This window comes from Trifolium pratense, linkage group LG3, assembly GCF_020283565.1.
Source record: "Trifolium pratense cultivar HEN17-A07 linkage group LG3, ARS_RC_1.1, whole genome shotgun sequence".
Lineage (NCBI taxonomy): Eukaryota > Viridiplantae > Streptophyta > Magnoliopsida > Fabales > Fabaceae > Trifolium > Trifolium pratense.
Genome location: NC_060061.1, coordinates 46,147,921 through 46,163,872, shown reverse-complemented (window position 1 = coordinate 46,163,872; position 15,952 = coordinate 46,147,921). Strand labels below are relative to the sequence as shown.

Here is a 15,952-nt window from a genome sequence, read left to right as displayed (position 1 = left end):
AAACAACACTGAAAAAGCAACTGTAACACATAAGAGCAGACACAAACATTTGAAATATTTATGTCTCATGATTCTACTACTAGTTCTTATCTAGAAGAAGAAATTGTATTACTGAAAGGAGCTAGATCAATAGATAAATGAAAAAAGCAATGCGCCCAGTCAAGGACAAATCCTCTTTAGCCCCAAGCTATAAGCCAAAAGAGGAAAATACAACCAGAGGATCGATTCTCTGTTACATTCTTATAGAAGAAATTTCACGAAACAGAAAAAATAAGGCAAACGAAATGAAGCAAGCTCCTTAAACGATAACAATTAGGAAAGCAAGGTAAGGCCAGTAGCCTGATAAAAAAAGAAAATGTTCCTCAGTACAGCCTAACCAATCACTCACTCCCTATTTGCTACATTCTCTCAAACCATAAACCATAATCTTCATTACATAAATCAACTAAACCATAATCCATCAAATTCATTACATAAGTCAACAAATCCATTATCCATCAAAAGAGATATATAAGCGTAAAAGTAGCTTTTGGATTTTAGGGTTTTAAAGAACAGTTAACGGAAAAGATAACGGAGGACTAAATTGATGGATGGAAAATAGTTTAGGGACCTAATTGATGGATGAAAAATAGTTTAGGGACCTTTTAGTTGGTTTTAATAGTTTAGGGACTAAATTGGTGAGAGAGTGATAGTTTAGGAACTAAATTGACTGATTACTCATTGTTTTCCCTCTCCTTATCTCATTCATACCATTCTCATGAATAAGGAATAGCCTGATAGGTACCAATTCCGTCATATCACACTATTTTATGGAATACATACCAAATTATATTTTGACAACAACAAGTTTGTAATTTGCAGATAGGTGCCACTAAAATTTCTGCTTTTTTCAGTAAAAAAAATGTGTTTTCAACAAATATAGTGTTTGGGATCATTACTTTTAGAAGACTGTTCATCTATTATGTTAGTGGATATGCCAATATTTATTTAAAAAGCAATGACAAACAAAAAAAATAAACATCACAAACACCATAAAATGGTTTAAAAAGAGGAACATCATGACATCATTTATCCAAACCAACTTGTCCAGAATCCAAAATCCTATTATAAACCTTGAAGTACATTACACTCTTCTACTGTCTAATCAGAAACCATGAAGTACATCACAAAAGAATTTTCTAATGTCTATCAGAAACCATGAACAAGAAGGCTTCCATTGAAGACTGTATTTCCATTAGTTATGCATCTCCCCATAAAAAAATGAGATATTTTTCCATATACAAACAGCATAGTAACACTGACTAGGTTAAGAAGACTAAGAAAAATAGGAAAATGAATAGAGCCAACAAGGCTAATATCATCATGATCTGGCCTTTCGCGCTAGCTTTCTTCATAACCATTGCAACTTTTTTCTACAAGCACAACAAAAGAGCAACATATGAAAATTTTATCTCTCAAATTTATTACAAATAAGAATCACAACATTTCAACTTCAATGAGAAAATAAAAACTAGATGGAGAAACTCACTTGGACAAAATCTAGACGATTTGATGTACTGTCCATCTCGTTACCCAGTTCATCTATAATCTTTTCCTGAAGCAATAAAATTTTGACAATTTTAGAATGCAAAATTCTGACAGACAGTTGCAAAGGCATAGGAACAATATTTTTGCCTAAGAAAATTAAAGAAAACACAAGTTTGCAAAATAGTAAGAATCGTGGAATGTAAAAGCTCTCAACTTCAAACCATTACCTGTGCAAGGAGTTCTTCGTGTATCGTGAGTCCAACGCCTCCGATTCTTTGCACGCTTAAACTAAGTTCATCTAACTCCTCGTCCTGTTGCCTATCATCCCAAATAGATATAGAATAAATCAAAGCGAAAATTGCAACCAAAGACTAATTGTATTTCCAGTAATCATAAGCATGCCCGGACAATTTTTATTACTATTGAGCAGTGTAATTTATGAGCCTTAATAAATAATGAGAATAGATCCAAACATAAATCAAATATTAACGATAATGCTAATGAGATTTTTTTTGTAACATGATAAAATTATAAAATTAATATTAATATAATTATAACAGTAGAAAATTTGTATGCAGAGACCCATACATACAGACACAACGTAATCAATTCAATTTGTATGCACATAGAAAAGATCTTATTTTTTGTCAAAAAAAAAAAAAACAAGATCTTATTTTCTTCTTGAAAAATCAGAAGGATTGAACTATAATTTAATCCATTTGAGAGATCAACCAAATAATCAAAACATTGTTCTCCACCTCATAAATAGAAAGTGGGCATGATTAGAGTTTAATCACATGAAGATGAGCAAAAGTCACTTTAAATTTGGAATGTTATGCCAACTTGGAAAACAAGACAAATGTAAAATCCAGTTCCAAATGAATTAGAGAGAGAGAAAGGGCAAAGAATTACTTTATAAGAAGCATCTGTCTATCTGATTCTGATTGTATGAAATCATCATTATCATTGGCAGCATTCTGGTTGGATGTATAAGGTTGATAGGAATCCGGTAGCCTCAATAGTTCTCGATGCATCCCATTAATGCTTGTTGTACTTAAGCTCTTTCCAGCATCGACTGTTTTCTTCACTGTGCCAACCTAAATAACCAAGAAATCAATCTTTAATCTTTACGCACAAGACAAGTACAAAAGTAAAAATAAATATACAATGAGTTGGAAAAAAAAAATAGATTGCAACTTCCCAACTAACTAAAATTGGGAATACAATTTGGATACCTGAGTACGAGCACTGCTTGTCCATCTCCTCCGATTTTCAATCTCCACGTCATCAATGCCATACCAAGAAGGTTCTCTAGAAGCAACAGCAATTGCTTTTTCCAATTCATCCACCTTTCTATCAAAACAAAATACTTCAGCATTTGTTTATAGATTAAGTCACAGAATTAAAGACCATGTAGGACAAAGAAAGGAATCAATGCAGACATTAGCCCTGTTTTATGTGTACTAATGAACGTAGAGTAAGAATATAGACAATGATTTTCCTATCCGTGAGTTAGACTTAGATGTGTTAAATAGACAAAGGGGAAAAAGAAGAAAAAAAGGGGAAGTTAAATGAAAATACTGAATTAATTATAACAAATTTTTACAAAGTTATTAATAATCGATCATATTAAATTATTATAAGTTTAAAATTATATTCCAACAATAGTATTTAGCCCTGTTGGGATTTATTTTTATGGATTTGTAGTTTTCACAATAGCGGTTATCCCGCTATCCATTACACGCGCCACTATCTGAGATTAACAACATAGATTTAAAAACAAGCTATTTTTCCAACAATTCTGCATATGCATCCAATGAATCTACCTGCCACTCTATGCTTTCACATCCAGCAATAACCTCCTTTGTAACACGTCCTCGCTCTTCAGCATCAGAAGTACGTTTCCATTGCTCAAAAGTAGATTGCAGAGTATCAATCTGAAATTAACAACAACAAAAAAATCAGACAATTATCAAACACATATCCTACAACAATAACAAACTCATTCCACCAAAAACAAATCTTTATCAATTTCAACATTTAACATTTTCTTTAGCAATATCTCATGCTTCAATTTCACATCCCACTTCAATTTTAATTCAAAACCCTAAATTTTCACATTGTATTTCTTTTCAGTCATTCATGCTAATACTATACTTGTATAACAAATCATGCAGTGTCCACACTTCAAAGTCACAGATCACAATTGGGTTCTGCTCAAAATCCAAAATTTATGCACCAAAAAGCGTAATCAGATTAATAACCTAAGAATTTAGGGAAAAATCTAAAATACTTACAAGACCATTAAATCAAATTGGAATAAATAAAATTGAATATAAAAACACATGATAACAATTATTCGCTGAAATTCGCAGCATTTATAAGAATTATATATGAAGTATTATGAAGAAAAACTGAAATTACGTAATCGAATTAGATAGAAAGTGAACCCTAGGTTATTTGAAAAAAAAAAAAACACATACAGATTCTTGAATCTCGGATTTGACAACGTAGAATGGATCCTGAGCTGAGGGCATGTTATGTTATGGATTGGTGAGGAGATGAATGAATTGTCTTGAACACTGTGACACTGTATTTAGTGCTTTCTCTCTTTTTTATTACTGTATTCAATTTGATCATATAAATTCTCCATGTCATAAACATATGAATTTTTTCTTCCTTAAAAAAAATAAATAAATAAATAAACATATGAATTTTTTTATTTTTTTTTATAAAAAGTTAAAAACATAAACATATGAACTTTATTTTTTATTTTATTTTATTATTTGGTCAAATTTTATTTTAATTTATTTATTTATTTAAAAACAAAAACTCTTTGGAATGATAGAGAACTAATGTGTGATATGACTGTTTTACCTAAGCAATGAATGACAATATTAGCATTTCATTTAGTAGATTCTAACATTCCCAAATTATGACACTAATATATAAGGGATCCATGAATCAATCTCCAAACTAATGTTTTTTATATGGTCATCATCCTTCATCCATTTGATTACATAGGAAAGACATGAAGTTGACCTTCAAATTCACATAAAGATAAAAGTGACAAAAAGATTTAGTCTTCTCACTTCTAAGGAGGAGAGTGTATTGGAATGGAGACTAAAAGTTCATGTCTACTACTATTATTGCACGAGATCAAAGTCTAAACTTGTAAAGATATGTATATAGGGTCATCAAGCAAAGTTAGGTTGCAACGCTGCAATCTACGACGACAACGATGCTGCTCAGCAATGCCATCCCAAACATTAGGTTTCTATCTTTCAAAATGTGACAAACAACTATGAATGAATCAAAATTAGAATTGATGCAATAGATGCGTCACATAGTTGTTGTTGTCAACCGTCCAATCTCAAACCAACGACAATGATCAAGTACAACATGAAACTATGTGTATCTACTATAGTAGCAGATCTAGTCCAAATGAATCAGTCAAGGTGATTATCCTTTGACCTTCAAATTCACATGAAGACAAAAGTGTTGTAAAGATATAATGGTTTTGCCACTTCCAAGGAGAGTGTGTTGGAATGGAGACAACAACTTTGCAATCTACTACTAATACACTAGATTGAGCTTGAACTTGTAAAGACATGTAAAGTTTGGTTGCAATCATCAATGGCAACCGGGATGCTCATCAATACCCTCCAAAACCATTAGGGGTCTGTTTCGTAAAAATAAGCTATAAGTTAGTTAATAGCTGATAAGCTAACTGATAGCTTATAGCTGATAGCTTAAAAGTTAGTTAATTAAAATTAAAGTGTTTGGTAAAATTAACTTGTAAAGTGGTTAATAAATATAAAATGACATAATTAATGGTGGGTAGTTTCTTTTTTAAAGTGGGAAGTTATTAAAATAAAGGGTAAAAATGGAATAAACTGTAAAAAAAACTATAAGTTATATGCTCAAACACTACTTAAAATAGCATCTGGAAAAAAAAAATCTATAAGCTAGTAAAAAAAACTCGTTACCAAACACCTCTAATTTTTTGAAACAAACTTATAAGCTTATATAATAAGCTATAAGTTAGCTTATTTGTGTTAGCAAACACACCCTAGATTTCTTGCTTTTGACATTCAAATTCACAAGGTTGCAGTGATGGATTTGTTGACGCTTCTAGATTAAATACAAATTAAGAACTCTAATGAACTGAATTTGATGAGTATATTGTCGTATATAGTTGATTACTCCAAAATATAGTTAATTATTTTAGATTAATTACTTAACCACTTAATTTTGCTCTAATTCTATTTGTCAGAATCATATTGAATCTCTGTTCATCACTCTTAAATTGAGTAGTTACACATAAAGATCTAGTGAAGAACAATCTTGGTGTTGTTTCTCTGAACATCAGTTGAATTGTGGGTGACCTGATGCTGAAATAGTAATTTCCTAGCAGTGCACTAGATTATGCTCCAGAATATACATTACTCAAATTACATAGGTGTTCATTTATGATCATGACAGAAATACAGAAGAAAAAAAAATCAAGGTTTCCACAACTTCATTGTGCCGTCTTCACTATAAGTTGCAACAAGATTCCTATGGGGATGATGAGTAACACCGATAATTTCCTTTTCATGGACCTGCAAAAATTAAACTTTGTCAATACAAGAAAATAGAATCCAAAATAAAATGGAACTTCATGGCAATTTAACTAACAGCATTCAAAGATTGATAAATGCAGAATGTATAACATCAATTGAGACCATTACTACCAGAGTCTGTTTAGCCTTATCTCAGGACATAAAACACTAGCATTGGTGTTTGAATACACTAATATAAATTTGGCTTAATTAGTAAAATGGTCCCTTAAAGACATTTTTGGTTTCAGATTGGTCCCTTAAAGAAAAAAAGGTCCGAATAAGTCCCTTAAAGAAAAAAAGGTCCGAATAGGACCAAACTGATTAACGGAGAGGTCTTTAAGGGACCTATTCAGACATTTTTTTCTTTAAGGGACCTATTCAAACTTTTTTCCTTTAAGGGACCAATGTGAAACCAAAAATGTCTTTAAGAAACCATTTTACATAATGAAACACTTATGTCAATAAAATTTTCTCAATATTTTATGAACAAGTGTTTCATTAAACTCCTTATATAAAATAGATAATTGAATGAACACTCAATAAAGTGTTTATCTAGAAGAGTTTGAAATTTTGCTGAATAAAATGACACATTGGGAGGTGTGTCGATTCCATTTCTAGTTCACTTTTTACAAATTTTACACAAATATCCTCTTTAACACTACATTCAATTCAAAGATATAGGCAGTATATCCAAGAATCTAAAAAAAATTCACTAGTTTAGATTATATTGATGTGATCTCATAAACAAAAACCAGATTGAGAGAAATTTATAGATCTGATCTCACGCTAAATCAACATACCTTCATCAGATGCTCCAATTTGCCAGATTGATAGCTGAAGCAGTACATATTCCTGCATTTAATTTGTAGATCCCATTATGAACAAAGAATATGACAAATTCAAATTATAATCTGGGAGGATTGAATGAGTCGTTTTTTTTTTTTTGAAGAAAAAAAAGGCGGATTTGGAAAAATTGTGAAACTCTGTAAAAGTGCTGTAAAATTATGATACCTGTCTTCACCAACACAATAAATCCATTCCCCCTTAGGTGAAACACAGGCTGCAACGAAGTCTCCGCCCTCTCTTTTACCAGATGAGAAACTCTTTACAACCTACACCAATTCAAAGATAAAAGCAGGCTCAAATTGTGATGATACTTTCAATTATACCTTAGACACATACTTAGTGCAATTTGATGAAACTTTATAAGAATTGTCCTTTCCATCCAAATAATAGAACATACTGCTAAAAAGAAAGAACCAAATATGTATCCAATTTTGATCTTCATACGAAAGTCAAAAACTAGATCCACAATTAAGATAGTAGATACAAGACACTAATCTCAATGTCTGCTATCATTTTGGTTTTTAATGGTAGGGCCACCCTATACTGTAGCCATATAATAAAGAAACACTAAAAACAAAGTTTAGTCTCTCTTAGAGTGAAACAACATTGTTTGCTTTGCTCTAAGTTCTTGACAATTAGTCATAATTACCAGAGTCGCATGCTAGTACACAGGGAACCGCGAATTGGTATGGGAGTACCGGTTCCCGGTACTTTAGCGAACTGGTACGTCGAAATTCGCCACAAAATTCGCTAAAAATAGTGTACCCCGTGTGGCTGTCTCAAAGTAAATCTCCATATATAACAAGTGTGAATATACAGAATTAGCTATACTTATCCTTGTCAGATATCAGAACATTCATTATTCATTAAGGAAAACAATGCAAACAGCCTTAACAATTAACACTAATATTGAGACACAGTAGAACTACATATAAATAAAATGACTCCAAGTCATCAACTCTTTGAAGTTTACCTGTCCTTGAAGTGTCATGATGTATATTGATGAGGTTTTGTTGCAAACAACAATATGTTCAGTATTCTTGGGGAAAATGTAAACCGAGTTAACAGAAGCATCCCCTCCCTATCAGTCAAAAGGAACCAGGAATTAGGCAAAACAAAATTAGGAGAAATAATATCACAAAACTGAATGGAAAAAAAATGGAATTATTTTAAAGTCATACCCTTAAAGGAGGAGGCGGCTTAAATGTTTGTATGCAGTCTGTAGTCTTCAAATCCCAGACCTGCAGTAAGGAGGAAAAAATACATGCCTCACAAACATAAGACAAAACACTTGGCAGATGTATGCTGTAAAATACTTGTAATTGCCTATATTCCTTATACATTCACAGTAACTGACCTTGACTGTACAATCACTGGATGCAGTAATAACACGACTCCCATCGTTGGTGAAAGTTGCATCATTCACATAAGATGTATGGCCACGAAACTCTTTCAACATCTTTCCAGATTTGAGGCCATGAATTCTATATTACATAAAGAACCATTGCACTCAGCAGTTGCTAAACATTTGATTAAACTTGTAAGGTTAAAACATAAACTCAAAGCCACTCTAAAGTGTTATAATTAAAACAACAAGAAGTTTGATTAAAAAAAATTAAAACAAGAAATTGTGTTGTACATAAAGCATTGCACAGAAATAAATAATTTCACTTGCAATCTCTCTAGAGTTTTTAATAGTCAACTCATAATATGGTATATTAGAGCATTCACCATTTGTTTGGTCTACAGTTCAATACTTGTTGATCTAAATAAATGTTAGATTTCAGAAAAAATGTTAGATTTCAGAATTAGTTAGACACTTAGACTTATTCTAGACCTTTTAACAGTCAACTCATAATATGATATTATTTTAGGTTAAGCTTGTTCACTTATCTAGTGTTAGTAACAGTGGTGAACTACTTCCATCAATAATTAATAAAAACATCACAAGTTGGATGTTTGTCTTACCACCAACTATAATTAATGACACTACCTTCTACTCATTCATTTATTAATGCATGTTAACATGTTACATAACACTTTCAGTATAAATTTGAAGTTTTGGGTGAAGGATTGAGGTCCATCAAATGGTTATTTCAAGCAACGACATAAACCAAGTAAAATGAACATAACAGAACCTTGCAGTGCTGTCAAATGAAGTACTTAATAACTGGCTTCCATCGCGAGAGAAGGAAAGACTTGTGACACCTTGGGAATGAGCACGCTCAAGACGCCGCAAGCATTGACCAGTCCTAGTACGCCAAACCTAAAGGGAAATGTGAATTATACCATTTAAAATTTTACACAAACAATTTCAGGTGAAAATAGAAACATTTTACAACTGCAACATTGACAAGAACTTCTGCTCAATCAACAGAGAAAATTATATAATACTACTCACTTTAATCTTTCCATCTTGTGACCCAGACGCAATCATCTCTGAATCTCTGCTAAAGTCTACACATAGCACAGCATCATCATGCATCATGAATGCTTCCTGCAAGTTCTTACAATCAAAAAATGTCTACAGAAAAAACTGAGAAGGCTAATGGTAAATTTTAAGATACTTCCTTTTATAAAGGAAAAGATAAACTAATGAACAACTAGCTTTCTCCCAGTGAAACCATGTTCACTTTGATATTTTTAAATCTCTTAGACAATAGAAATCAAGCAGATAATATGGTCATAATACTAGCCCAGAAAATACAAGAGAGATCATGAGAACATGGATATCAGGTCATTAAATAAGAGACTATCTCACAAGTAAAAGATGTAATCAGCATATAGATTCATATTCTTATAAATAACATGTGAACCACAAATCATATTCATGTTACAGAAAAAAATACATTTTCTGATCAAGTTTAATCTGGTCACAAATTGGCAACAGAGATCTGGTAGCATTAAGTTTCCTTTCGATGGCTTTGGATGCACATATTAATGTAAAGATGCTGGGAAAAACTAAGTGTTTTGAAGACCAACAAGCTAAGATAATTTTCCCGGGAAGTTCATCATCACATACAAGACATTGATTATTGATACAAAGTTCAAATAAAAATTAACTAACATATATCACCAAAAAAAAAAAATTAACTCACATCTGCCTGGTACTGGAGATCTTTCTTCAATTTTCCACTTATGTAATCCCAGACCTAGAAATATGACCACAGATCAGGAGGAAAAAAAAAAACAGCTGATGGTAAAAGTTTTAAATCCAACTATGCATACCTCAACAAACCCATCAACTGAACACGATACAAGAAATTGCCCATCTGGTGAAAAGCGAGCACATTCTGCATGACTTTTTGCCCCAAACTAGAACCACATAGGCAGACAAGAGAAAAGGGTCAGGCTACCCATTTTTCATGTTAAAAAGGTAACCAATGATGAATAACAAATTTCATAGAAAAGAATAGCAGAGAAATATAAAGGGATAGAATAAGAAAATATCTACAAAGTAACATATATACGAAGGCAAAATAACTTGATTGTTCAACTGATAACTAATGACCCAGTATGATATGACCATAGTATATCACTTTCTGCAATCACTATCACATACCAATGCAATCTAGAACACAAAAATACCAGGTCAATAACCAGGTTGCAACTCAAAGAATGGTCCCAGAGATAATCTACTAACTATGATCACTGCAAGCCATTGCCTTTTCAATGTCTATATAATCATGTCAAATGATCCTTGTCCCAAAATAATATCCTTATGCCACCGTAAAGGAAGGAAAAAACACAGCCCTCCAAAGTTTAAAATATATAATCCGTTGATTGAACCAAATATTCGCCCTACGTCCTATAATGTTTCATTCTCTTAATTTTGTCACACTCTTTGATGATCCCGCCAAAAGTAAATCAAAAATCCTAAAGAAAATATGCACAGCCAACTAAAAGAGACAAACATCAACCATCCGTTTTCTAATAATCTAATTTCAAAATAACAGAGAACAAGCAAGTAAGAAAAATGAAACAATGGCCAACCGTAACAGTAAAACTACAAATAACCTAGTTATACACATTAATGATAGACAACATGCTGCTAAAACAATTTCAAAGACTGAAGCAAACAAAATGTACTCAAAGAAATATCCTTTTTCTCATGTGAAATGCAAACAAGATACCACAACATGTACCAAAAATCGATAAAGCAAGCAGAGGGGAAATAGATCAATGAAGAAAACATGTTCCATTGAAGCAAAAGAATCACAGAGAAGAATACCATAAATCAATAGCGACTCAACTTTAAAGGAAATTTTTTTATTTTTTGGTGTTAACCCTCCGGTTCCTAGAGGAAAGGGGCCCTAGTAATCCGGAGTTCGGCCGTGGTAAGTAAAGCTTGACCAATGTCTTGGTTTAAAATCAGAACACTATAATGAAAGCAATAAATAATTCGATGGCAGAAAGTTCATTCTTCAAATAAAAAAGACTCTGCATAACTATATCTGGCTCTGCACTTTTTTTTTGGTTTTCTCGTAAAAGTACTGTTCACATGTCATTACTGATTAAAACTTAACATAAACAATGCCTTGAAGGATACAACAAGCATACCTTTATAGTGTGAGAAAGATTTGTCGGATACATGTCATCCACATCTTGTTTCATAGCAGCAGTTCCACGAAACAAATCAAACTGTGTTCCAGGAGGAAGTAAACCTGCAAGATCCCAAAGGAAAGCATCCCTGTCAAGTTATAAATTATCCTCTAGGTAGCACGGTGAAAATCCTATGATGCACGCACAGACATGATACAGCAATATGCGATTTCTTAAATTAAAAAATACACATTATTGTTAAGAAACAAATATTCTATAAATGTAAATGGTTAAATAAAGGGACCCCAATGATTTTCGATATGCGATTTCATGTGAAAGCTGGCTTGATAAAGAAATTATGGTGAAGCTAAAATTGTGGGTGGGTAAGTAAAAGTATGCTAATCGCCGTGGGTATGTAAAGAAAGAGGCTAAGTTGAACACTGAAGCAGTGACCTAAATTGCAATTAATTGGGAATTTCAATTTTCAAAGCAAAAAAATGGAGAAACATCGCAAAACAAGGTGAAAAATCACGGCATGTGTATCGACAAAGCATTTTACAGTGTATCAATGGCACATCAATGGCATACTCTGATATGTACCCATGTCAAAGTGTATTCGCATCGGATGCATACCAAATACGGATATGGGGTTAAAAACCATGTATCCGTGCTTCATAGGTGGCAACCAAGCATTTTATCATTTCCATTAATGGTAAATTTAGTCATCCTAAAACATAAAAATAAATATCTTCTCTGCTTGCTTACTTATCATTAGTGAAGTGAAAGATGCATCGCTATAACTGAAATTTTTAAAAACTGACTTCATTCTTAGCCATCAATAAGTTGCAAATATGAACAAATGTCCACGTTGCTCAGGTACTTAAGCCAATAGAATAATAAAAAATAAACTACAAATAGTATTACCAGGTAATTACCTTGATGCTGCTGCCACTTCAAAGCCTGACCAATTAAAGCCATTAATCGGGAAGGTGGCACTACAGTCACTTCTGCTGCAATAGCTGAAAACACAAACAGAGAGAAGTCCTATTATTCAAAAACGAGAATCAGAAAACATATCATATAAGTCCAACAATTAAGTACCTTGGGCAATTTGCGCACGTCGCTTCTCTTTTGTTGATTCTTGATAGGCCTATCACATAAAACACATGTCACAAACCCTTGTCTGTTGAAACAATCACAAGAAGTTTAACAAATACTGACCCCCTAGTTCATGACTAGTAATAAAGCTTTAAAACTTGTTCAATCTGTAATACTCATTTTTCAAAGAGCACTCAAGAATATTATATCAAACCCTTATGTTGCTCAGATGTCATGCTCAAACAAAAAATGAGGTGAAAACAAATCACAGTTTTGAAAATTGTAATAAATGTCTATGAAATAACAATAGAAATCATATTCTAAAACCAAACAAACTCTTGATTTTTCATTCAGTCAAATATCTATGAAAATGACAATCCTTTGAATAGAATAAAAGAAACCTGCTGCAAAAGTTATGCAATCCTTTGAATAAAATTCATAGAGAGAGATTCTGTTTGATCTCAAATTCTGTTTTCATTTCTATTCAAGTTAGTTACAAGAGAAAGAAACACCTGCATTTATAGGAGCAGGGTGTTTACCTGCAGTAGCAGGTTACATCTATTATGTACTGACACATGTCAGTTTCTTTGACAGCTAAGATAACTACCTTCTGAATCATCTAGATTAAGCCTAAACTAGTTTTACAATAGCTGAGCTATCCTATATCTCATGAAGTACCTCATTAATTAAACAAAGTATAAAAAAACACATTCAAAATGCCAAATGTGTCATTTCTAATGCATCGATTACCCTGTTCCTATAGAGAGTTAAAAGGTTTTAGCAAAGTATCATTTATAATTGAAGCATTACAACCACAACAAGAAAGCAACAAAAAATGCCATACATCTCGAAAATTGAATTGGTACTTACACAAATGCATACAAAGACGCAGCAATTATTTTATATACGGAATTACAGCTAAATGGTGACACAATTTTAGCAGAGTACCAAAACAAAATAGCAAGAACTGAAATAAGCAAAGAGTTGTTTGATTTGGAAAACTTAAATTTTAAAAAGATAAATAAATAGAAAGTGTCCTACCTCATTTGGGTCAAAATACGTTCTAACTAGAAGATGCTCAAGACGCAAATATCTTTCAGGTTGCTCTTGTTTCATGACACCCATCACCTGTGTTTGCCTTAAAATAGCTCGTGCAGTATCAAGTTCTCTAAGTTCAATCATTTCTAATACAATCTGCAAACATAACCATATCATTATCAATAGATAATCTCAAGTTAGGCAGCAATACATATATAACGGCCTTGTTTGAATAAACAACTTAATTTGCAGCTTATAGCATAAACCTTTATCGTGATACAAAAGATTCAATAAAGTTAAATTATTTTCGCATGAACTATAAACTGTTTTCATATCCTATATGTTCGTTTTGGCACTGGATACCAACTCAATGCATGTCCACCTTGAAGCTACAACTTGTAGCTTAGCTTAACTTCTATATTTTCACATTGGAATTGGATTTGTCTTGAAACGTGAGAAAGAACCCATGAACACCAAACCAAACATACTAATAAGCTATCTTGGAGAGCTTGCAAACATATGCTGAAAAAACAGCTTATTAACATGCCATAAGCTGTTTCCAAAAGTTCTTCCAAAACATTCTAACTAAAAAGTGATTATAGGAGTAAATAAGCTCAAATAAAACCAATTCCAAACAGGCCCAATAACTCAAATGCTGATACCTGCTCATACAAATCCTCCACCTATCACACTTATTTTCTCTCCCCCCTAAAAAAATTATTTTTTTTCGAGAAGCTACTCTTTTCAGCTTCTCATTTGAAGTGATTTTTTAAAAAAGTTGTAACAAACATATGCAATACTTTTAAAAGTGATTATTTAAAATTAAAAAAAAAAACAATTTTTTTTCAAAAAAACTATAACAAACTGCTTCTAAATAAGCTCAAATAAACCAATCCAAACAAGCCCAATAACTCAATTGCTGATACCTGCTCATACAAATCCTCCAATTTATTCCTAGGAAGCTTAAGTTGAGAAACTTGAGGCAAAATTGCATCCCATCGTCCACTATTAATATCAGCGACAAAAGTTTCAATGCTATCAACAGTATTCAAAGAAACTTGACACTCATTCTGCAATGTCTGAAAAGTTTGATGCAACGAATTTTCTTTGCAGAACTGAAGCACAGTTTTAATCACACTGAAAACAACCAAATTGAAACAAATAAGGAATAATATAATAATGCTAGAAATGAATTGAATAGGGTTAATTGATAACAGTAATAGGTTTAGGGTTTAGTAATTGAAATACTCACTCTCGAGCTTCGATTTCTAGCGTAGACATTGTTTAGGGTTTTAGCAGTGTTAATCAAAATCGGTTGCTTCAGCAAATTACGAACGAAGAAGAAATAACTGAAACGATTTGGACACAAAGGATCCTCGTTTTTTGGAGCAACGATTTCCAGCGTTGGATACTTGGATGGGCTGGGCTTGACCCGTTTAAATGGAATGTTTTTTTTCTACCCCCAACAATTGTCAATCTACCCCGACATTAATTTTGAATTGACGAATTTACCCTCATATATAAACTAAAACCCTAAAGAAAAAAATTTGGTTACTGGAACACTTTGAAAAAAAGTGTTCTGCTATGTAAATTTTTTTTTGTTACCGGAACACTTTGGAAAAAAGTGTTCAGGTATATAAAAATTTTCAATTTTTTTTTTACCTGAACACTTTGAAAAAAAGTGTGTAGGTATGTAAAATTTTTCCAAATTTATTTTGTTACCTACGCACTTTAAAGAAAAGTGTTCAGGTATGTAAAATTTTTCTAATTTTTTTTTGTTACCTGAACACTTTGAAAAAAAGTGTGTAGGTATGTAAAATTTTTCCAAACTTATTTTGTTACCTAGACACTTTGGAAAAAAGTATTCAGATATGTAAAATTTTTCTAATTTTTTTTTTACGTGAACACTTTGAAAAAAAGTGTGTAATTTGATCCCTCCCCAATAAATAAATAGTAATACCATATGACATTTTTAGGTAGAGCTTTTATACCATCATGTTTTCTTTGGCATGTCTTCAAAAAAAAAAAAATGTTTTCTTTGGCATGTATTTCTTTATATTTTGATATTGATTCAAGAAGTTGTAGAAAAGAAAAACTACTCCAAGCAAAGATTAGGAAGACGAAACTAGGAGTTTTAGCCACCAATAGAAAGAAAATTAGGCAAATTATCCATCGAAAGAAGTTTACCTAGTAAAAGTTTATATGGAAAACCGACTTAAAAAATCAAGAGAGACGATTATAATTTGAACTTCAAAGCCCTATGATGCTAAAAGTGTTCGAAAGACAATGGTTTTGTC

The 15,952-nt window shown here is 32.2% G+C and overlaps 2 protein-coding genes across 2 annotated transcripts; both read right to left on the bottom strand.

Moving 5' to 3' along the window:
• Positions 1 to 1,037: 1,037 nt before the first annotated feature.
• On the bottom strand, positions 1,038 to 4,183 carry LOC123918845 (syntaxin-61-like). The gene is made up of 7 exons (XM_045971005.1): positions 4,011 to 4,183; positions 3,354 to 3,464; positions 2,763 to 2,876; positions 2,440 to 2,624; positions 1,755 to 1,845; positions 1,529 to 1,594; positions 1,038 to 1,412 (listed from the first exon to the last, which is right to left on the bottom strand). Exons 1-7 carry the CDS (start codon positions 4,062 to 4,064, stop codon positions 1,302 to 1,304), a joined length of 732 nt encoding a protein of 243 aa, XP_045826961.1. The 5' UTR covers positions 4,065 to 4,183; the 3' UTR covers positions 1,038 to 1,301.
• A 1,596-nt stretch (positions 4,184 to 5,779) lies between these two features.
• LOC123918842 (suppressor of mec-8 and unc-52 protein homolog 1) lies at positions 5,780 to 15,093 on the bottom strand. The gene is made up of 16 exons (XM_045971000.1): positions 14,908 to 15,093; positions 14,582 to 14,792; positions 13,659 to 13,811; positions 12,621 to 12,669; positions 12,455 to 12,538; positions 11,538 to 11,641; positions 10,206 to 10,292; positions 10,076 to 10,129; positions 9,379 to 9,474; positions 9,116 to 9,243; positions 8,335 to 8,461; positions 8,159 to 8,218; positions 7,951 to 8,058; positions 7,143 to 7,243; positions 6,932 to 6,983; positions 5,780 to 6,131 (listed from the first exon to the last, which is right to left on the bottom strand). The coding sequence occupies exons 1-16, from the start codon at positions 14,934 to 14,936 to the stop codon at positions 6,033 to 6,035; spliced, it is 1,542 nt and encodes a 513-aa protein (XP_045826956.1). The 5' UTR covers positions 14,937 to 15,093; the 3' UTR covers positions 5,780 to 6,032.
• Between the last annotated feature and the right edge of the window lie 859 nt (positions 15,094 to 15,952).

Coding starts and splice junctions, on each gene's coding strand:
- LOC123918845 (XM_045971005.1), bottom strand. CDS start 4,064: ATGCCCTCAGCTCAGGATCCATTCTACGTTGTCAAATCCGAGATTCAA. Junction 3,465..4,010: donor AATCCGAGATTCAAGAATCT/GTATGTGTTTTT, acceptor TGTTAATTTCAG/ATTGATACTCTGCAATCTAC. Junction 1,413..1,528: donor ATCGTCTAGATTTTGTCCAA/GTGAGTTTCTCC, acceptor TTGTGCTTGTAG/AAAAAAGTTGCAATGGTTAT.
- LOC123918842 (XM_045971000.1), bottom strand. CDS start 14,936: ATGTCTACGCTAGAAATCGAAGCTCGAGA. Junction 10,130..10,205: donor CAGTTGATGGGTTTGTTGAG/GTATGCATAGTT, acceptor TCATATTTCTAG/GTCTGGGATTACATAAGTGG. Junction 8,219..8,334: donor CCAGTGATTGTACAGTCAAG/GTCAGTTACTGT, acceptor TCCTTACTGCAG/GTCTGGGATTTGAAGACTAC.